Below are 23,870 nucleotides of genomic sequence, written 5' to 3' on the forward strand. Positions count from 1 at the left end.
TGTCTTGCTTGTTCTTCAAGAAGTAGAGCAGGGCAACCCACTGGATTTCAGAGACATTGGACTCCATCTCCCAAATGTCCTTTCTCCGTAGGGAAAACATGACATCTATATTTTCTCTTGAGAGTTGCATGTTTTGTTCTCTCTTTTTTTTCATTGCATCAGTCCAGATACTTATTTTGGCCATCCCATGCAACATCAATGTATGGTCATACCTGTCCAATTGGATAGGGACAGAACAAAACTAAAAACCCCTGATGTTAAAAATGAATGTGTAATTTGAAACAACAATTTTTGATGTTGCTGATAATGAGAAGCAGTAACCATTTCCCTAAAGTGGATGAAACTGCTTAAAAAAACAGGAAATTGCATATTTTGGTTCCTAAGTAATTCACTTGAGGGTTATCAGAGAAATACTGGTTTAGTAGTGACGCAAGTCATGTTGAAAAAAGGAAGTCATAATTTAATTGGTTGAATTTTTGAGTAAGAAATAGATATTTTTTATCAATACTTTGATCTGAATTTATTTTTAAGAACAGAATTACATGGTGTTTATAGCTGTACAGTACAGTATTGTGTTGGTGGTGAACATTGTTGCCTCACAGCAGGAAGAATCCAGCATATGACTGGGGCATTTCTGTGTGGACTTTGGCATGTTCTTCCTTTATCTGTGCTCATTCTGGGTATCATGGCTTCTTTCCACAGTTCAAAGACATCCGTGTTAGGATAAATCTCAATTGGCCATAGGGATGGATGTGAGCGTGAATGTTTTTTCAGTCTTGCGTCATATTATTGGGAAGAACCTATGACCGCCGGCCAAAACTGAGAGAGCTATGTAGAAAAAAAAATATTTTCCTAAGGAGATCTATTTTCTTCACTATACAGTTTGCCAAGAAGAGCATATCAAAACCTATGATTTGCTCTTGATTGTTTTTTATCCCACAGGGACATAAGGCAGTAGTGCAAACCACTGTGCCAAGATGCTTCTGGTAGATAAAGTTATTATGATATTTTGTTAGACATGCACTTGAGGTATGATAATCAAACTCTTTGACCTTCGGTGTACTGTGGGACCAGAGACCTCCACTCAGCAGAGCACCAATTTTGTTCCAATGTGCAGCAGAGGGCCCACTTGGTTTGCTTCCATGTCCTCTGGCCATATCACAGGTGATGCTGTACAAATTACACTACAACCTCAGCTTCCTGCCCAGGTACATGCCGTGGCTGACATCCAGGGAAGTTTTGAAGCCTAAAAGACTGTAGTGAAAGATTGCAGCAGAGGAAGTCAAGGTTTTGTTTAGATGATGGCTTCAAAAGGTGAAGAACACCATGTAGAACAGGGAATTGCTTTTATATATAAATTGCCAATTTATATATAAAAGCAACAATATTTTCAGTCACAATGATGGCATCAAGGGCTGGCAATACATTTTTGTATGTGTTTTATTCTCCTTAAACAGAGTTTCTCTTTAACACCGTAACTTTTCCTATGTGATACAAGAAAGCTTTATAAGGTGTTCTGTCGCTGGACCCTTTGGAAACTTTCTGTCGACCATGAGTTAATATGATTTTGATTTTGATTGTTTGTAAAAGGACTTTCTAAACTTTATTCAAAATAGGGGTATAAACAGATTAGGTATTACTGTAATAACTAGAATTATATGATTAATAATTATGAAAAAAATTACACTTGCATACATATAATTACACTTTATAACTGTGAAGGAGTAAAAGTGCCCTGTTTTCTTCTTTCATTGTATTTGTCATTATCTAAAATAATGTAGAATAAATATCAGCTGGAGTCACGTATAAAACTATTTTTCCCCAGGAAGTAGTTACCAGGTCAACATGTCCTCTAGTTGTCCTCGTGGTTGGACTCGGTTCTATCGTCGCTGCTTTGTCTATATTCCAAGAGCCATGAGTTGGGCTCACGGTGAGGTAAGTTCCTCCTAATTGTTTTGCCTTCAGTACTTGAGAAAAATATCTTAAAACACATTTTCTTTCTCTGTCTCTTGCAAGTGAAGAGAAACTGCTTGTCCATGGGGGTCCACCTTGCATCTGTGCACAGCAGCAGCGAGTACCTTCTAATTCAGAAGCTGACTGGCCCTCATGGCTTCAAAACTACTTGGATTGGAGGAACTGATGCATCTGGGGTACTTTTATTCAATCGTTACATTTTCTGTTTCACAAGACTTTGGCCTGCCTGAAATAATGCCATCAACTTCTGTCTTCAAGGAAAATGTTTGGTTGTGGAATGATGGGAGCCATTTCCGCTATACACACTGGCACCCGGGAGAGCCCAGTAATGGCTATGGCAAGCAGCATTGTCTGCAGATAAATTATAGTGGTAATTCAGAGTACAATATTTAATATGAATGCTTTATATATATGACTTATAAAAAATAAAAATACATTTACTGATTTCTGTAATTGAACTTTCTTAGGTTAGAAGCAGCCTTGACGTTATAATTTCCATTATAGATTTAGAAACCAGACTGTTCAAGTGCAAGACTTCATACCTTTAAATGTGCATTTGAGACATGACCCATTGCAAATTCCTGACGCTTACTTCTGCTTTTCTGCATAGCTCATACACACAGTTTAAGTTCATTGAAAGGTCGTATGTCTATGTATGTATAGCTGGAAACACACACACACAGACAGGCGTAAAAAACTGTCACATGGTTAACTGAATTATGTGTAACCTCGCAGAGGAGTTCGAGTTGCTTGGACAGGCGAGTGACAACACTGCTCTCCAACGCTCCCCTTGCAAGTAAAAAGTACACTAGTGTCTGTGTGGTTGCTTTCAGTAACAGCTTCTGTTTACCAGCAGGGTTGAATTAAACCCAACAGTTAACCTCCCTTTTGTCTGGCCGTGCCCAGGAGTGGACAACAGCCCTTTACAACGGCAGGTTTCATGCCTGCAATAATTAAGCCTTGTTTGTGGAGGAGTTAAAGAAAAGCTTTGTTCCCCCTTTTCAGGAAGTATAGGTGGAGTCAAAGTTACTTCATTTACATCAGGGTAATCAGTCCATGTGCCACTTTATCTCAGAGTTCTGTGATCTAGCTACAAAATTGACCTGGGGAGATACGGCGCCCCGGTCATTTTTTATGGAGAGGTTGGCCGATTACATCCAAGATGAGATAGCAGGACGTGAGGCGCCCAAGACTGTGGGTAGACCAACAAATTATGTCATGGTTTCTTCATGCTACAGCTACGCCCCCAGCATTTGGTTTATTACACATGGGCCAAAAGTGCAAGTCACTCTTTACTGATGTTACAATATGGCAGACGTGACCCCGTGTTCTCAGGTTTCTGCCATAACTTTTATTATTTGCATAACACCTCCCCCCTCTGGTTTCCACATGAACTGCATCTGAATCAACAACTATTCATACACATCATGACATGCCCTCTTTTTTTTCTTTTTTTCCCTATTGATAAATACCACTTCATTACTATTCATATTACAACTAAGTAGTTATTAAATAATATATAAAATATTAAATAATAGAAAAAATTCCTGACTATAAAAAATAAAGCTTTTACAAAAAAGGCAATTTTCTGCTAACATTGCTGTAAACAGAAATTTTATAAATAGATTACCATTTCTTTATCTGGAAAAACTGAGACAGTCAAAACTTTACTTTTTTTGTTGAGCACAAAGTATTTTTGTCTGAAGGTGGCACCAGAGATCACTAATCTGTCTCTTTGAACTTTAAACAAGATATTTAAACTACAGTTAACCTAAACTACTGGTGAGATAAAGCAACAGAAATTAACATTGGAAATATAAAGACATTTCAAAATTGATCATACATCCAGCAAAGTACTCGGTTATGAGCTGTGATGACGAAGAAATAAAAATACACAAACATAAAATGAGAAGTTTGTTCACATTATGGTCATTTTGGAGGTTTGTGTTGATGATTTATATTCATGGCAAGTCACTTATTACCCCCAGAAACAGAGGAGCCTGATGAAACACACAGCAGCTCCAGGCTGTGTTCACACTCTGGGATGTTTGTTAACGGTGCTGTACAGTGCAGAGGCATCCTCCACAGCAGCTTGGTGTTTTGATCTGTGAAGTAAACATTAGAATGATACTACTATCATATGCAAAGTATTAAAACAATAAACGTGAGGTGCAGTTATCCTGTGTGAAGAGCTGCTCACCTTCTAGCACTTCTGACATTCATAGTGGAGTATATAACACTCTCTTCCTGATATCTGTCACGCTGAGCTGAGCTGAAGTTGGAGCTAGCAAAGTCTGGCCGGTTTGTACTAAATTGTACAGCAGCATATTGAATTTCATCCGTCTATGAAACACATGGATGAACATTTTTTAGGGCTTTTTGACTTTTTGCAAATGGAACTAAATATCTGTTACTACCTCAAGGTGTCTTGATTTTGCTAATAAGTGGAAGGACGAGATGAATAATATGGGTGAACATTGATACAATGGATGTAATCAGTCTGTGTGATGGGTTGAGCTAATTGGTGACTCTGAAGTCTGAACATTATGTTTTAGGATGTTTTCACTGGAATATCTGAAGTCTCATCACTCACCTGTGCTCCATTGTCTGGCCTCTCTGCAGCCTCTGATTGGTGTTTCAATGATCTTCTGATAAGACAATAAAATACACATTTCAGCAAACAGGATGGATTCATGTTTTAATGATACAAATGTCCAGTGGAATAAATTCACAAACTATGAACAAGATAAATTATCACAGCTAACAGAAGCAGTCTTCAGCCAACCAAACCTGCAGGAAAGTGATGTTATGAGCATAAGTTGTAATGTAAATATATCAGAAAAGTGCAGAAAAGTCTGGATAAACATTCAAAGGAAGTCAACATTAGATAAGAGGCCATATCTCTATGCAGCTCTCTTTTAAAATTCTTGCCAGTATAAAAGGTTTTGGCTCACAATCATTCTGCGATTTTCAAAACGAGTGAAATCCATGGACTGAGCTGGTTAGTCATAAGTTTTAATGCTACACAAACCCTTTGCTGGATGTTTTTCCAGCACTTATTGATTGCTTGCTTGTTTAGCGATGTTCTTATAATCTGTACTAACTAATCAGCTTCACACCATGTAGCCAAAACCCCGACAACGCTGAAGGATTACATCACGTGTTTTTGTTAAAGATGCCATGAAATCACACAAATCTGACAAAAACTAGGTTATGAGACTAACATATCAAAGTTGAATATTTTTGACAGAAAATGTATTTCTGACTATTGTCTTAAGATTGACTTGAACAAAAAACACCTTTAAAATCCAAATCAGTTATTAAAACATCCCACCTAATCCAGAGCAGGAGAAAGAGGAGTATGATGACCAGAGCAGTAACAGAGACTGAGAGCATTACAGGAAGTTCCCATGAGCCTGGAAGTAAGTGAAACAAAAACATTGAACTTGATGGGTTAATCAGTGATTGATCATTAAATAATACAATTTTCTCTAAAAATGTTAGAATATCAGGACTTAATGCTGTGAACTAAAACCAAAACTGGATAATCGAGGATTCCAGGATGTTTTTTATTTTTTCAGTTTAATTTCATTTGTGAAAAATTACAACAGTCCCCTCACAGTAGTTTTTATTGTGAGGTGAAAACCAAACAATAATATTATCAGTTTCAACATCAGGTGCATCAGTAACTTACCTGTCACAACAGTGAGATGATGGGAGGTGGAGCTGCGACGTCCTCTTGTGTTCTGGGCTTCACAGTAATAACTCCCACTGTGTTCAGGTCTGAAGTCAGTGATGATGAAGTTCTGTCCAGATGCTTTTGCTGAGTTATCATCCTCCTTGTACCAGGTGTAGTTACCTGCTGGGTTAGCATCACTGCTGCAGGTCAGAGTCACTGAACTGCCCTGCACTAACTCAGAGGGACTGACTGACACAGAGGGAATCTTTGGAGCATCTGGAGGAAACCGAGAAAAATTATTTACATTCAGTGTGAGAAAATTTCCACCAAGAATGAAAACATTACAGGAAACTGTTATCCAAACCGATCACTGATCTGCTGATGTTTACTTACACTGGACATCTATGAATAAAGACACAGAGAGCTGATCCTCAGTCTTGCAGTCGTAGATTCCTCTGTCCTCAGAGCTGATGGAGGTGAAATTATAAATACCTTCTGGTGTTAGAGGCAATATTTGGTTGCCTTTGTACAAAGTGTTCTTAGCTGCTGGATTAGCATGTGTACGACAGGTCAGAGTGACTGAACTGCCCTCCACTATCTCACCAGAGGGACTCACTGACACAGAGGGAAGCTTTGAAGGATCTGCAGATAAAAGATTTCTTTATTAAAGTTGGCGTTTAAACTCATGTAACATTACAGCGTGATAAACTGTAGGTGGCTTGGAGCTGTGATATGTTGTTGGTGACACCGTGAATTAAACTCACACACTGATGGAGAGCAGTAATCCTCGTATCCAGAGAAAGCACAGGAGATGTTGTCTCCAGGATTAAAGTAGTCTGTATAAGCAGAGGTTTGCTGTGTCGTGTTTTTCTGTCCGTTCTTGAACCAGACGTAAGAAAGACGACCAGCTGGACTGCAGCTGCTTTGACACTTGAGCTCTGCCTCAGTCTGAGTCTGCTGGACTGATATTATTCTGCTCACCTTCACCTGCAGAGCTGAATATGACAGCACAGCAGTGACATCATGTAGAGAGAGGCTTTATGTGTGGATATGTAAGTCTACATTTGATATCTGAGATCACAAAAACAAAAACCTGCTAACAGTGTGTGTTCTTCAGTACCTGTGACAGTCAGAGTTGTTCCAGGTAAACTACTCTTCAGTTCAAAGCTTTGTGTTTTGAATTTAAAGTGATACTCGGCTGAATCCCTCTCTGTCAGGTCTCTGATTCTCAGATTAGAGCGTCCTCTCCCTGTTTCAATGACCTCAACACGACCTGCATAGTGGGAGTCTGTTCTGAGGTCCTCGGGGTGTGAGCGATGCTGCCACTGATGACTACGTTCAGGACTGAACCAGAATTTGGACACAGCAGGATGTGTATGACTGAAGATGCAAGAAATGTCCACTGATGAACCTTTGAGGGCACAGATGCTTCTGCTGGTGTAAGTCACTCTGTTACAGGTTTGATCATCAACACCTAAAATATATGAAACAGATTTGTTAGAGGAAGATTTGACTGCAGCACCACAGAGCAGGAGGCTGTTGGGACTTATTGTTGATTTATTGGCTTTACTGAGATATAAAATAAACATGAAGATGCAGCAACATCTTTTTTATTAGAAACAGAAATGAATGATATGTTTTGTCAGTGTAAGACTGAAGTAAACTCACACACTGAAGGAGAGGGAAGCTTCTCGTATCCTTTTACAGCACAGGAAATGCTGTCTGTATGATCAAAGTATTTTTCAAAAGAAGACTCCCTTCTGTCAATATTCACTTCGTTCTGGTACCAGACATATGAATGAGGATCAGGTAGACGACAACTGCTCTGACACGTCACCTTTTTCCAAGTAGGATACAAGATTGGCCAAGTTTTTATCACTTGCACCTGGAGAACTAAAAATTATACACAGCAAAATATAAAATATACACAACATTCATAGCTTGTAGTGTCTCAAAGTTCCACCAAAACATTTTATTTTGAAAACATGTTATACATTTAAATATAAAAATCATACCTGTGACAGACAGAGTGACTCCAGGTGATCCAGTATATTTCACTCCTGGTTGGTTTGTCACAAATCTGAACTTGTACTCAGCTGAGTCGCTCTTTCTCAGGTCTGTGATTCTCAGAGTGCAGTCTTTGTTATTACAGTGATAATGAACACGACCTGCAAACTCTGCCTCTGTCCTCACATCCACATGTTCATCACCTTTCATTTTAGTAAACCACACAGCTTTTTCAGCTACAGTCATGTTCCCATTTACTCTGGATGGGTACGTGTAGGTGCAGCGTATGTCCACTGTTGATCCTTTTAAGGCACAAATGTGAGTAGAGGTGTAAGTCACTGACCAACCATCCTCACCCTGAACTGCTGAAACACATCAGAAACAAAACAATGAATTCTTCTGCTTTTAAAGGTGTGTCCACGCTCTCTACAGTTAACCTGTATGTGAGCTGAGGCAGGAGGACACACACTCTGAAGGTGCAGCGAAGGAATTTCACCTGTGAGCCACGAGGAGGCTGAACTGAAGAGAAAGGTTTTTGTGAGAAAAGAGATGTGACCGAAATAAATGAGAAAAGCAGAAACTGATGTGTGGAACTTTACAGCTGATGGGAAAGTTTCTTAAAACATTGGTCAACCTTTGTCTGCATGTGAGCAGTTATTTATGATGCACTTGCGGGAAGAATTGTCAAACAGGAAAAGTGCTCTCGAAAAAAAACTGATGCTGAAACTAACTAAAAGCAGGTTACAGCTGAGTGATAATAAGAATAATAAGAATAAGACCAAGCAGTCCCAGCGTGACTGCATTCACAGTTGTAAACTCAATGCATTTAAAGTACTGATTGTGTAACTGAGGATACAAGCTCTCTGTAAGAGAGGTCGAGACAATTTACGGTTCAAAATATTTAAAAAAATGTTTTACAGACTGTGTTCAGGTGTTATTTTATATCAACATCATTAAAATGACACTTGGACCTTTGTGTGATTTTAGTGTAGCTTCATTGTTTAACTCAGTTTGTTTCTTTGTGTTGTGTCTGTGTGTTTTCTTGCTAATGTGACAAAATGGAGGCAGAGGAAAGTTTAACAGAAACTTTTTTCTCTTCAACTTTTGCATAAACAGAGCTGGAGCTTAAAATATTTAGAAAGTACTAAACTACAAATGTTCCATATTTCTGTGTATTTTCTTATAGTTAATCAAAAGTCTGTTATCTGTAAAATATGAAAATGTAAATATAAAATACCTGACAAAGTGAGAAGACAGATGATTGCAGCTTGTGCTCCTTTCAGTCTCATGGTTGGTGTCCTCCTCTCTTTGCTGTGGCTGCAGACAAGTTCAAACACATCAGCAGGTAAATGATATATACAAGAAATGATGTCGATCATATTGATCTGATGTGTAGCTGATGGTGCTGTCCACTATAGTTAGTGTGCACAGTTACTGTAAATGCCTAAAATGTGATCGGAGTGCAGAATTTCTGCTTTGCAATCTCACTGTGTTCAAGACACAAACTTCTCAGTTTAACCTGCTGCTTCCTTCCTCTTTCTGACAACAAAAAGTCCTGCAATTTCATCATTTTACTTCTGCATATCCATCCAGTGACAAGAATAAACAGCCAAAGACAAACTGAAGTGGTCCGCACAGCCGAGACAAATATACCACCTCTCACACACTATTATTACACATATGTGAAAATAATAAAACCCTATAGGGTACACGTGACATTTAGGTTCGATACAGTGCTTTAGGTTCAGCATGCATTGTATCGAACAATACAATTAATTTTTTTTATTTAATCAACTTTTCTTCTGACGATGCTGTCTGTGTTGAGCGCTCACTGGATCTGCGTTCGACTACTCCGCCTAGGCTGCACTCCACTGAACGCTACCCGAAATTGAACCTCCCCCACCCTCATTCAGATCTGGTGTTTGGAACTATTTTGGTTTTCATGTGAGGTATGACCCTGAAGGTAAGCGCGTCATGGACAAAAGTAAAACAGTATGTTGGATGTGCCACGCAATGCTCAATTACATTGGTGGGAACTAGTGTGTTAGCGCAGTTAGCTTGTTAACGTGTTAACGTGTTGATGCCGTCCAGCCCCACGCACGGGGAAATCCACGGTAACTCGTTAACGGAGATTTGCCGTGTTGTGGCGTTAATGTCATTTTAACAAGATTAACGCTGACAGCACTAGTGGTAACACAACGAATATGACTGCACATTTACTCCGACATCATCCTACTGCAAAGACAAGTGGAAGCAGACAAAAACAACAAGCACGCATGCTACAAACTTTACCCGAGTCATTTAGACAGCCGTTAGCACATGATTCTCCTTATGGGGACCTGATATGTTTAATATGCTGCTGAGAATATAGCCCAGAAGAAGCGTATAGTATAGCTTTTATTTTGGAAAGAGCCATTTCTCTGTAATAAACTCTCTTTTCCAAAGATGAGCGATTTCTCAATCAGATTATTTATTTTTATTATTTTGTTGTTTCAGCAACATTAAATTTAAAAACTGTGCTTTTGAGTTAAAATATATACTTATAATTTTAATAAATGACAAATTAAAAAGGCATGAACATTTTTTTGTATCAAAAAAATATCGAACCGTGACACTAAAGTATCGAACCGAACCGTGAATTTTGTGTATCGTTGCACCCCTAATATATATATATATGTATATATATATATATATATATACAGTGGGGCAAAAAAGTATTTAGTCAGCCACCGATTGTGCAAGTTCCCCCACTTAAAATGATGACAGAGGTCAGTAATTTGCACCAGAGGTACACTTCAACTGTGAGAGACAGAATGTGAAAAAAAAATCCATGAATTCACATGGTAGGATTTGTAAAGAATTTATTCGTAAATCAGGGTGGAAAATAAGTATTTGGTCAATAACAAAAATACAACTCAATACTTTGTAACATAACCTTTGTTGGCAATAACAGAGGTCAAACGTTTACTATAGGTCTTTACCAGGTTTGCACACACAGTAGCTGGTATTTTGGCCCATTCCTCCATGCAGATCTTCTCAAGAGCAGTGATGTTTTGGGGACTTTCAACTCCCGCCACAGATTTTCTATGGGGTTGAGGTCTGGAGACTGGCTAGGCCACTCCAGGACTTTCAAATGCTTCTTACGGAGCCACTCCTTTGTTGCCCGGGCGGTGTGTTTTGGATCATTGTCATGTTGGAAGACCCAGCCTCGTTTCATCTTCAAAGTTCTCACTGATGGAAGGAGGTTTTGGCTCAAAATCTCACGATACTTGGCCCCATTCATTCTGTCCTTAACACGGATCAGTCGTCCTGTCCCCTTGGCAGAAAAACAGCCCCATAGCATGATGTTTCCACCCCCATGCTTCACAGTAGGTATGGTGTTCTTGGGATGCAACTCAGTATTCTTCTTCCTCCAAACACGACGAGTTGAGTTTATACCAAAAAGTTCTACTTTGGTTTCATCTGACCACATGACATTCTCCCAATCCTCTGCTGTATCATCCATGTGCTCTCTGGCAAACTTCAGACGGGCCTGGACATGCACTGGCTTCAGCAGAGGAACACGTCTGGCACTGCGGGATTTGATTCCCTGCCGTTGTAGTGTGTTACTGATGGTGACCTTTGTTACTTTGGTCCCAGCTCTCTGCAGGTCATTCACCAGGTCCCCCCGTGTGGTTCTGGGATCTTTGCTCACCGTTCTCATGATCATTTTGACCCCACGGGATGAGATCTTGCGTGGAGCCCCAGATCGAGGGAGATTATCAGTGGTATAATATATATAATATGTCTTCCATTTTCTGATGATTGCTCCCACAGTTGATTTTTTCACACCAAGCTGCTTGCCTATTGTAGATTCACTCTTCCCAGTCTGGTGCAGGTCTACAATTCTTTTCCTGGTGTCCTTCGAAAGCTCTTTGGTCTTGGCCATGGCGGAGTTTGGAGTCTGACTGGTTGAGGCTGTGGACAGGTGTCTTTTATACAGATGATGAGGTCAAACAGGTGCCATTCATACAGGTAACGAGTGGGGGACAGAAAAGCTTCTTACAGAAGACGTTACAGGTCTGTGAGAGCCAGGGATTTTCCTTGTTTGAGGTGACCAAATACTTATTTTCCACCCTGATTTACGAATAAATTCTTTACAAATCCTACCATGTGAATTCATGGATTTTTTTTTCACATTCTGTCTCTCACAGTTGAAGTGTACCTCTGGTGCAAATTACTGACCTCTGTCATCATTTTAAGTGGGGGAACTTGCACAATCGGTGGCTGACTAAATACTTTTTTGCCCCACTGTATATATATCAATACAGCCACGTAAGACAACTATTGCCTGTAGGGTTTATCTAGGCCAGTGGAACACAAGACCAACAAACTGCACGACAAAACAAGATAAGACAGAGTTTTTTGTCTTTGTGGCTCGCAAGGGAAGCCAGCCCAGGCCTTCACCTGTCCTTAGCCAACTTCAACTGATTCCTGCGCTACAGCACTTTTTATTGTCAGCATGCAATCATTCATGAATATGCCATTACAAATACATGTGACCAATATTCCCTCTAATTTTTTATGTGTCTGAGCGACTGCACAAACTTCCTGAGCGATCTCTTGGACCACTGTGAGCAACAGCAGACATGTGCACTGTGGTCACGCCAGCATCGAATCCATCCAAGTTACAAGTTAAATTACAGTATTTACATTTATGTTAGACTACTTTTAATTAACTGCTTTAGCCCACTTACAATGAAAATTAAAAAAAAAATCTTGTTTATGACCTGTGTAGTATGTTAACACTCTTGGAAGTAAAAATAACTTGAACTCCAACTTTGAAAACAAATGAGCAGTGTTGGGACTAACGCGTTATTAAGTAACGCGTTACAGTAGCTACGTTATTATTGTGGTAACGAGCACGGTAACTAGTTATTATGCCAAAATCAGAAACGCGTTACTCGTTACTGGGATTTAGATCGTTATTCGTTACTTCGTGTGGTGGCTATCGCGGCGCTTCCACAGATTCAGTAACATTAGCAAGTGGTGGAGGCCAACAGGTGGATGAGAGAAAGGGGAGGCAAGAGGAGAGACCCGAAGCGGCCGCCGGTCCAAGTGTGAACTGAACTTCAGGTAAGAAGTTATGACCTGCAGTCTATCTGGGTCAGATATAAACCAAGTTTAGGTGCAGTTTATTTTCGTTATTCTGACTTTTTCGTACTGCGTACTAGCTAGCATGACAGGGTTTCTATACAGCTGGGTGGGTGCTATGATGTTACTGATCTTGAACTTTATTTTGTTCCTAAGGTTAATTATTAGAGTTTCCAACCATCCCCTAAAAAACAGAATCCTCTCGTATTCAGAGAAAACATTATGCGTTTTGTAATGAGGTGAAAAGGAACGCACTTTGTCCCGGACTTCAGATAGAATAAAAAAGACACAAAGCTGGAGTTATTCTGCGCCTTTAAGCTGTCAGCTGCCTCTTCTTCTCTCATTCTCTCTCCCTCCCTCTCCTGTTTCTACTTCAAACATGAAACTGATCAATGATCAGCTGATCGGCTTTTCTCTCTTGTTTGTTTATCGCCCACTTCGCGCCAGAAAGAGGAAACCAGCAGATGTCGCATTAAGCAACAGCAGCACGTTTGATCAGCTGTTGTTAGAATTTATTTAATATTAATTTCTAGTACAGCTGATGTTTGCTGGAGCCACAGCTGTAAAAGCTGCTGGTCATGATATCGGTTTGGATATCTGGTGAGAGGGAAACATGAAGATGAAACCAGGAGACGTCCTTACTGAATCATCAGAGCTGTGATGAAGAAACAGGTTTACATTTTAGGTGACATGAATGAGTTGAAGGGAAGTTATGAACTGTTTCTGAGAGACAAATAACACCAGGATCCTTTTCTAAGTAGCTGACAGCTGGTTACTGTGCAGGGGCGGGTCTAGCAAAGTGTTACCAGGGGGGCAGGTAGGGCATTAACAGGGAAAGGGGGGCACAAATAAATACTTTCTTATTCTCATTTAAAATGTCTCACTTTTAATAAATAATTATCTGAGACTTACAACAAACGATTGATAGATTGATACATATACACCATCAAGACAGTGAACATCACTGTCACAACAGTGTTTGTTTTCATTCAAAGGCTTTATGATTTTTCCTATAATGGTGGGCCGGTCTCTAGTCAAAATGCCGATATTTTGTCCCAGTGACGTAGGCTAGAATCATGGCGGCGGTCAATGACGGTCCAGGCGTGGGATTTCTCTCGTGGAAATATGCACATTATCTTTTCCTTTCTATTGGTAGGTGGCACAGTGCACTTGTGGCAAGTAAGCAAGCTAGAAGACTGGCAAAGTTGCTGGGTATCCAGTTACGGAAGCAACACATTAACAAGAGAAGTCTGAGTAAAACCAAAGTTACTTTCCCTATAACTAGTTACTTTGAAAGTAACGAGTAACTTGAAGTAACTGAGTTACTTTTGATGGAAGTAACTAGTAATGTAACTAAATTACTAATTTAAAGTGACTTACCCAACACTGATTATGAGTCTGTGGTCTGGGAGAGAGTTCTGTAACTCCCTGTCTGCAAAATACAGTAAATAAAGACCAATGTTTGGCAATTAATTATATAGTTACTTCTTCAAAAAAGTAACTGAGTTTTGCAAACAACAATTTTTTTTGCAGCTGTTTATCTAAAAATGCAGCCAAGGCATTTTTTAAACAAACATTTTAAACTATTTACAGAACAATCAGCTGTTCTGCATCAAATTTGATGCCACACAAATTATTTGTGTCACTCCAAAAAATAATTTCTGTCCACTATGAGATAAAGGAGAACAACAGCCTGATACCTACAGGCCTGATAACAGCAGATGTATCACTCCTGTAACACCTGCAACATTCAGCAGTTGCCTCATTGTTCTGACACACACAACAAAACTATTGACTACACTACACACTAACTACACAACATTTGCGCTAAACGTTGCAAATGTCTCACATCTCAAAGCACCGTATCTTAACAACTAAATGCCATGTTTTGATTGGTTGACATGGTACATTTTTCGAGCAATGGGAAAGGGTAGGGGGTGTATTGGTTTTGTCTTTGCTCACAGGTGGACAGTGCATTCGAGCGTTTTCCTTAAAAATCACAGTTTTCAGCATTTCTTCCCACAGTAAATATGAACAACGGTAGTATCCAGGAAAACCAAACATTGCATATTTTTTTATCACAACTCTGGTTTTTCGTGGCCTATCAACACAATTTAAAAACTGGTGTAAAGTCCACAAGTTTTCCGTCAATTGTTCCGTCTGTCCTGCTCACATCTCCAGTGGTTGTACACGTTGTCATTAACGTGGCTTCAGTCCACGTCAGCTGCTTTGCTAGCTAAAACACCGGTGGCACATATTTACTTTAATTTCAATTCAGGTTAGAATCTGTGCAGCTTAGAGGGAACATTGTGTGACATTCTTAAGCAACATCAGTGTCTATATTCTGTATGTGTGTGTGTGTGTATGTTTCCAGCTATACCATACATAGACATACGACCTTTCCATCCATCCATCCATCCATTTGCTTCCGCTTATCCTTTTCAGGGACGTGGAGGGCGCTGGAGCCTATCCCAGCTGTCATAGGGCGAGAGGCGGGGTACACCCTGGACAGGTCGCCAGTCTGTCGCAGGGCCACATACGACCTTTCAATTAACTTAAACTGTGTGTATGAGGTATGAAGAAAAGCAGAAGTACGCGTCTTGCTAAAATATAAAAACATGAACTTGGAGTTTGACATTTAAAGGTGTGAAGTCTTACAATTTAAGATAACGAATAAGACAGTCTGGTTTCTACAGCTATAATGGAAATTATAACGTCAAGGCTGCTTCCGCTCATCTCATGATGCACAAGTGCACACAGACTCTTATCAGACCTAATAAGGATAAGATACTTTATCGGCATACAAATGATTATATATTTCTAAGAATAAATGACAATACAAAAAATATAAATTCCGACATTGCCCATAGTACAAGATACTGAAAAACAAAGACTCACTGAAAGAAAAGAAAAAAAAAGAATAAATGGCTAAAAATAATGGCTGGCTATTTTACAAAGGAATCTTCAAGAAACATCAACCTGCCGTTGCTGTACCCGACTTGTTTGCATGGGTGCTTGGTTCAGCTGGTGATTCACCATTTAGCCAATTGGGCCACTTAACAGTTTGACTAAGTTTCTGTTGCTTACAGATATCCAAAACACAACACTAAAGAAAAAGAAAAACAGATTCAACAAATGCATGACAAAGGAGAATCATCATGGTTTAATCGCTGTGAAAATGAGAAACAAACATGAATATTTCTGGTGCCCCTTTTTGCACACAGCTTAAATACATCATAATAAAGCTTTGAATCAACACTGTTCTAAGATATTTATAACATTCAACATATTTCACAATGTGAGCTTTAACTGAAGTCTAAGAGAAATGATTTTGTGTGTATAAGTTATTTTATTGTAGTGTCTTTGCTTAACAATATCTTCAGGCAGCTGCTGTGATTTAGTGCTACATAAACTTACTTTTTTTGAGTGCAAGGTTTAAGTAAATGACTATAAATGTATGTTATCGGGTCCTTAAGACTTATTTATTATGGAGTGGAAGGCCAGACTCTGAGTTAGCATCAGTTAACTCAGAGTCTGAATGGAAGCCATGCAGAGTGACACTGCTGCTATTCTTTGGGTCCCAAAGGCTTGCTGTTTTTCTAAGACTGGACATGAACCAGCTTATTTGCAGCCATTTTGCTCTCCAAGTCTGCTTTATATTTCCGTCAGACTTTCAATTTTCAGCTCCTTACTGGCTATCTGGAGGTCAGAAGGTGTACCATGTTTAAAGATATGATTCCTTTTCTGTATGCTGGACTTCACAGATTTAGTCACCCAAGGTTTATTGTTAGGATACATTTTAACTCGCCTTGAAGGAATTATCATGTCTCTACAAAACAGTGCAAAAAAATAAAAATACTGACAGCTGGCCTTGCTTGCCAGGGGTTGAAAGGGTCCCACACCTTTGATGTCCTAGCTGATGCCCTTGATGACATTCATTGTCAACACAGAATAAGGTGGGAAGTCGTAAGAACTACACCAGACAGTGGCTTGAACTTTATAAAAGCATTCCTTGTGTTTGGTGAACAACGTCGGCCTGAGAAAGCAGCATCAGAGTCGGATAAAGACTTCTGAAGAGACCAAAGGGGACTACCCAGACATTCATCATCCTGGAGCAAGATGCCAGTCTTGAGTATCAGATTCTTCCACATCAAACGTGTGCATGCCACCTATTAAATTTAGTTGCCACAACAGATGCTGCAAGAGATGCATGATGCATACAAATGGCTATCACCTGGAATAAGTCGGGTCGGTCCTACATGGCAGAAATTGTGGAAAGTAAATGAATTTTCCAACTTATCCGGCCCAATCAAACTCAGTGGAACTCAACATACATAGATCTGGAAAGAATCACACGGCTCATGCAAGAGAAGGGGGAGGATGCTATCAGGAATGACTGTGAAGAATTCATAGTGAAAAGTTTTTTGTTTCTAAACTATGGAGTAAAAGACAAATGGAAAACAATGGCTGAAGCTACCTCAGTTATTAGTTTATTAGCCCCTCCCTGAGCCTGGTTCTGCCGGAGGTTTCTTCCTGTTAAAAGGGAATTTTTCCTTTCCACTGTCGCCAAAGTGCTTGCTCATAGGGGGTCATATGATTGTTGGCTTTTCTCTGTATCTATTATTGTACGATCTGTACAATATAAAGCGCCTTGAGGCAACTATTGTTGTGATTTGGTGCTATATAAATAAAATTTAATTGAATGGGCAGTAGATCAGCTCTCCAAGGTTTCCTCATCTATCCAAAGAGCTGTGACCCCTATGAAACTTTGCTGGTGTGCTGTCCAACAATCTGTAATGGTGGCAACATGGCTGACTTTACTGAGGTGCAAAATCAAAGTTTTTTTCTTCTTATTGGCAGCTCCCTCTATTATGGTCGAGTATGCCTGCAAATGACTTTTCATTGTGGATTCAGTGTCAATGAAAGTTATCTAAAAGAAGGTTGTTCAACCACAGAAAATGACCTTCACAAATGAAATTAATCACGAGCTTGTCAACCTTCGCCTGTAGTACTTGTATGTTTGCACCCACTGTCATCACATCACTGATTTTTATTTTCTTCCTACTCAGATTTTATGTTTTTTGTCTGAATTTAGATTAATTGTTCTAATAGAGTACGTGAAGGTGAATAAATGGACTCTTGTCCTGAATCACTGCTTGTGAGTGTGTCGGCTCCTTGTCACAGTGTACTACATAAAGGTAGACTCTAGCTAAATTGTTTGGTGCTGGTAAAGATCATTATGAGGTCAAGCTCATCATTATTTTTATCTTTGCATATGCATCCAATGACTGCTGTAATGTAGGTCACATATAGCATGCTGTGTCAGGTCTTGGGATTGTGCTTGTAAATCTATCCAGCTGCTGATAACTGGCAGAGTTTATAATCTTGGCATTTTTTTTTTTCATATCAAATCCAGCGATGTCTGAATTCATGAAGCAGTTATTTTTGCTTTATGGTGTGTTCTACCTTTGTAATAATGTGTTGCAATGACAAGCATCAACCTCTGAAAGAGAAGTACATGAAACGTCTATTTTGAAAAAATAAAGAGTTTATTTCAACTCGAAAAACAAAACTTGTTGCATAATGATGACCTCTGTAGCATTCACAGGGAACTGATCTTCAATATACAGAGCTGTTGTAGCTGCAGGTTTTTCTCTTTTGTTAACAAAAAACAAGCCGCAAGTGCTGTAAAATATTTTCTTCTAGATCAGCATATTTTTGTTTGTCTGAACAGGTAACAGAAGACCAAAAATAAGCTGTAATTGTAGTCTAACATCTAACGACAAATAAACTTTATATAACTGGAGCTAAAAATAAAAATATAAATCTCTATGCATCAGCATCACTCTCCACTGTGCTGTTTTTTACTTTCTGTTTCCATCAGCCGAGTCCTGTTTTTGGTTTGACTGCATCTGTACAAAGTAACAGAGTTTCTGATTAGATCTTCTCAAAAATTAGATGGTGAACTTTTGCTTGGAGGTTGGCCTGATGTTTCCATCCAGCAAACTCAAAACAGATTGTCATGGATACAATCAGATTTCTTTATAAAATGTGGTCAAATGTTTTTACAGAAATTAACTTTTCTACTAAAAATCCATTTGTAATAAACTACTAAAATATTTACAATAGCATGGATAATGATAGTATATTAAACAGAGTAAGAGATTAGACAAGATGTTTCAACAACATCAATTCAATTCTGACACTGTCTCTATCTCACTCTCACCTCCATTGTCTCCATACGTTCATTTGATTCAGCTGTAGAGCTCCAAGGTTTCTTCTTGCTAATAATAAATAATCACATTTTAAATGTACAACTATTAAATTAGAAAGTCAAAGACCACTTCTGCAACAGAGCAATGTTTTATTTTACCTCATCCACAAAATCACAAGAAGCAGAGGAATCAGCATCAGGATCACCAAAGTTAATCTGATAATATTCTGTATTATTATTGATTTCCCTAAAAATGGAGAAAGAAATTTGATGGGATTGAGAGAGAGCATACACTTTGTTTTTGAAAACCTGGAGAGGAATCTTATTTTCTTTGTAACTGTTGTTTTAGTAATGCATCAATGAAAATTGTTGCGGTAAACAGACTTGTAAATGTAGAAAGAGCACCTGTCACAACAGTGAGATGATGGGAGGTGGAGCTGCGACGTCCTCTTGTGTTCTGGGCTTCACAGTAATAACTCCCACTGTGTTCAGGTCTGAAGTCAGTGATGATGAAGTTCTGTCCAGATGCTTTTGCTGAGTTATCATCCTCCTTGTACCAGGTGTAGTTAGCTGCTGGGTTAGCATCACTGCTGCAGGTCAGAGTCACTGAACTGCCCTCCACTAACTGACCAGAGGGACTGACTGACACAGAGGGAATCTTTGGAGCATCTGGAGGAAACCGAGAAAAATTATTGTGAAATTTTTACAGCAACATTTTAATATTCAGTGTGAGAAAATTTCCATCAAGAATAAAAACATGACAGGAAACTGTTAATCACTGATATAATGATCATATGATGTGATATGATCATAATTCATATGAAAATAAGAATTCTTATAATACTATGATATTAACTATTATCATAATTTGTGCTATGTGTGCTGTATATATTATATTAGAAATACGTTCAATATTATTTGTGCAGATTTTATCAGTAAGGAAGCTCAAATATTGATCGATAACTTATGGTGAAAGGGGCATTAAAGAAGTGTGAGCTTCTTCCAACTCATTTTTGATATTTAGCTGAATCAGAACAGGTGAAGCGATATTGAAATGTAGTTGCGTTATTTGTATAGCCTTTTGTATTCTTTGCTCAATGAACTTCTGTGTATTGTTCATATGATGGAAATAAATTGAACACAACTCCCAGCTGATCACTGATCTGCTGATGTTTACTTACACTGGACATCTATGAATAAAGACATAGAGAGCTGATCCTCAGTCTTGCAGTCGTAGATTCCTCTGTCCTCAGAGCTGATGGAGGTGAAATTATAAATACCTTCTGGTGTTAGAGGCAAGATTTGGTTGCCTTTGTACAAAGTGTTCTTAGCTGCTGGATTAGCATGTGTACGACAGGTCAGAGTGACTGAACTGCCCTCCACTATCTCACCAGAGGGACTCACTGACACAGAGGGAAGCTTTGAAGGATCTGAAGATAAAAGATTTCTTTATTAAAGTTGGCGTTTAAACTCATGTAACATTACAGCATGATAAACTGTAGCTGGCTTGGAGCTGTGATATGTTGTTGGTGACACCGTGAATTAAACTCACACACTGATGGAGAGCAGTAATCCTCGTATCCAGAGAAAGCACAGGAGATGATGTCTCCAGGATTAAAGTAGTCTGTATAAGCAGAGGTTTGCTGTGTCGTGTTTTTCTGTCCGTTCTTGAACCAGACGTAAGAAAGACGACCAGCTGGACTGCAGCTGCTTTGACACTTGAGCTCTGCCGCAGTCTGAGTCTGCTGGACTGATATTATTCTGCTCACCTTCACCTGCAGAGCTGAATATGACAGCACAGCAGTGACATCATGTAGAGAGAGGCTTTATGTGTGGATATGTAAGTCTACATTTGATATCTGAGATCACAAAAACAAAAACCTGCTAACAGTGTGTGTTCTTCAGTACCTGTGACAGTCAGAGTTGTTCCAGGTAAACTACTCTTCAGTTCAAAGCTTTGTGTTTTGAATTTAAAGTGATACTCGGCTGAATCCCTCTCTGTCAGGTCTCTGATTCTCAGAGTGGAGCGTCCTCTCCCTGTTTCAATGACCTCAACACGACCTGCATAGTGGGAGTCTGTTCTGAGGTCCTCGGGGAGTGAGCGATGCTGCCACTGATGACTACGTTCAGGACTGAACCAGAATTTGGACACAGCAGGATGTGTATGACTGTAGATGCAAGAAATGTCCACTGATGAACCTTTGAGGGCACAGATGCTTCTGCTGGTGTAAGTCACTCTGTTACAGGTTTGATCATCAACACCTAAAATATATGAAACAGATTTGTTAGAGGAAGATTTGACTGCAGCACCACAGAGCAGGAGGCTGTTGGGACTTATTGTTGATTTATTGGCTTTACTGAGATATAAAATAAACATGAAGATGCAGCAACATCTTTTTTATTAGAAACAGAAATGAATGATATGTTTTGTCAGTGTAAGACTGAAGTAAACTCACACACTGAAGGAGAGGGAAGCTTCTCGTATCCTTTTACAGCACAGGAAATGCTGTCTGTATGATTAAAGTATTTTTCAAAAGAAGACTCCTTTCTGTCAATATTCACTTCGTTCTGGTACCAGACATATGAATGAGGATCAGGTAGACGACAACTGCTCTGACACGTCACCTTTTTCCAAGTAGGATACCAGGTTGGCCAAGTTTTTATCACTTGTGCCTGGAGAACTAAAAATTATACACAGCAAAATATAAAATATACACAACATTCATAGCTTGTAGTGTCTCAAAGTTCCACCAAAACATTTTATTTTGAAAACATGTTATACATTTAAATATAAAAATCATACCTGTGACAGACAGAGTGACTCCAGGTGATCCAGTATATTTCACTCCTGGTTGGTTTGTCACAAATCTGAACTTGTACTCAGCTGAGTCGCTCTCTCTCAGGTCTGTGATTCTCAGAGTGCAGTCTTTGTTATTACAGTGATAATGAACACGACCTGCAAACTCTGCCTCTGTCCTCACATCCACATGTTCATCACCTTTCATTTTAGTAAACCACACAGCTTTTTCAACTACAGTCACGTTCCCATTTACTCTGGATGGGTACGTGTAGGTGCAGCGTATGTCCACTGTTGATCCTTTTAAGGCACAAATGTGAGTAGAGGTGTAAGTCACTGACCAACCATCCTCACCCTGAACTGCTGAAACACATCAGAAACAAAACAATGAATTCTTCTGCTTTTAAAGGTGTGTCCACGCTCTCTACAGTTAACCTGTATGTGAGCTGAGGCAGGAGGACACACACTCTGAAGGTGCAGCGAAGGAATTTCACCTGTGAGCCACGAGGAGGCTGAACTGAAGAGAAAAGTTTTTGTGAGAAAAGAGATGTGACCGAAATAAATGAGAAAAGCAGAAACTGATGTGTGGAACTTTACAGCTTTCTTAAAACATTGGTCAACCTTTGTCTGCATGTGAGCAGTTATTTATGATGTACTTGAAGAAAGACTTGTCAAACAGAAAAAAACACACTTGAAAAAGAAATTTACTGTTAAAGAAGTTTAACAGAAACTATTTTCTCTTCAAGTCTTGCATAAACAGAGCTGGAGTTTAAAATGTTTAAAAAGTACTAAACTACAAATGTTCCATATTTCTGTGTATTTTCTTATAGTTGATCAAAAGTCTGTTATCTGTAAAATATGAAAATGTAAATATAAAATACCTGACAAAGTGAGAAGACAGATGATTGCAGCTTGTGCTCCTTTCAGTCTCATGGTTGGTGTCCTCCTCTCTTTGCTGTGGCTGCAGACAAGTTCAAACACATCAGCAGGTAAATGATATATACAAGAAATGATGTCCATCATATTGATCTGATGTGTATCTGATGGTGCTGTCCACTATAGTTAGTGTGCACAGTTACTGTAAATGTCTAAAATGTGATCGGAGTGCAGAATTTCTGCTTTGCAATCTCACTGTGTTCGAGACACAAACTTCTTAGTTTAACCTGCTGCTTCCTTCCTCTTTCTGACAACTAAAAGTGCTGCAATTTCATCATTTTACTTCTGCATGTGCAACCAATAATTGTATTAAAGTAAGTTGCTGCTACAGCAAAGGTAATTCAGTGTTGTTTTATGTTGTGGGACCAGAAATTTACTTTGCAAAGGTTATAAATCATCAAGAAACATCAACCTGCCAACTGCTGTAACCGACTCGTGTCGAGGGTGCTTGGTTCGCCAATCAGCCAGTTAGACCACTTAACAATTTGACTAAACATCTGTTCTTTACAGATATCCAAACCATAACGAAAAAGAAAAACATGAAACAGATTCATTAAAATGCAATAAAAGAGAATCATCACGGTTTAATCACTGTGGAAACAAACATGGGAATCCCCGGTGGCCCTTTTTGCACACAGCTTAAAATTGAATTAAAGTAAAATTAAGCTTTGTATCAACAAATGTTCCCAGATATTTACTGAATATATTCCACAATCTGGCCTTTAATAGAAGTTTGACTCAAAAATTAGTCAACACCTATTGTACAAAAAGTACATGCACAAAATCTGCCATAAAACCCTGACATAGCATTTAACCCTTTAAATGGGGATGGGACATTTGTGGTGATGTGTAACATTATCAGAGGACATTTTTAATTTTCAGAAACACCTAAATGTTTTAACATAAAGAGCAAACCAGTGACACACTCCAGGGGAACCACAGACTCTAGACTGAAGGTGGACTGAAGTATGAGGTAGCTGAACTGAAGAGGATAAACATAAGAGAAGCCTTTCTGAGAGAGGAGTAGTCACTGAAAAAATAGTCCCTCTGTTTAACACATTCGTCATTCTTCATTTACTGTGAGATAAGATCACAGCATGCTTGGTGAGAAAAATGCAGAGAAATGCAGA

The 23,870-nt window shown here is 39.1% G+C and overlaps 1 protein-coding gene and 2 pseudogenes across 2 annotated transcripts; 1 reads left to right on the forward strand and 2 right to left on the reverse strand.

The window, feature by feature from the left end:
• Positions 1-1,340: 1,340 nt before the first annotated feature.
• LOC146522997 (ladderlectin pseudogene) lies at positions 1,341-3,594 on the forward strand (annotated as a pseudogene).
• Positions 3,595-3,598: 4 nt separating this feature from the next.
• On the reverse strand, positions 3,599-23,001 carry LOC146522998 (titin-like). The gene is made up of 16 exons (XM_085154177.1): positions 22,686-23,001; positions 21,811-22,167; positions 21,464-21,688; positions 20,916-21,269; positions 20,560-20,790; positions 20,189-20,437; positions 19,413-19,676; positions 7,322-7,546; positions 6,774-7,127; positions 6,418-6,648; positions 6,047-6,295; positions 5,669-5,929; positions 5,309-5,390; positions 4,568-4,622; positions 4,175-4,317; positions 3,599-4,079 (listed from the first exon to the last, which is right to left on the reverse strand). Exons 1-16 carry the CDS (start codon positions 22,825-22,827, stop codon positions 4,007-4,009), a joined length of 3,495 nt encoding a protein of 1,164 aa, XP_085010303.1. The 5' UTR covers positions 22,828-23,001; the 3' UTR covers positions 3,599-4,006.
• LOC146522999 (uncharacterized) lies at positions 7,523-9,299 on the reverse strand (annotated as a pseudogene). The gene is made up of 2 exons (XR_014871089.1): positions 8,898-9,299; positions 7,523-8,025 (listed from the first exon to the last, which is right to left on the reverse strand). The product of XR_014871089.1 is annotated as an uncharacterized LOC146522999 (transcript).
• Positions 23,002-23,870: the final 869 nt, after the last annotated feature.

This window comes from Neolamprologus multifasciatus, chromosome 3, assembly GCF_963576455.1.
Source record: "Neolamprologus multifasciatus chromosome 3, fNeoMul1.2, whole genome shotgun sequence".
NCBI lineage: Eukaryota > Metazoa > Chordata > Actinopteri > Cichliformes > Cichlidae > Neolamprologus > Neolamprologus multifasciatus.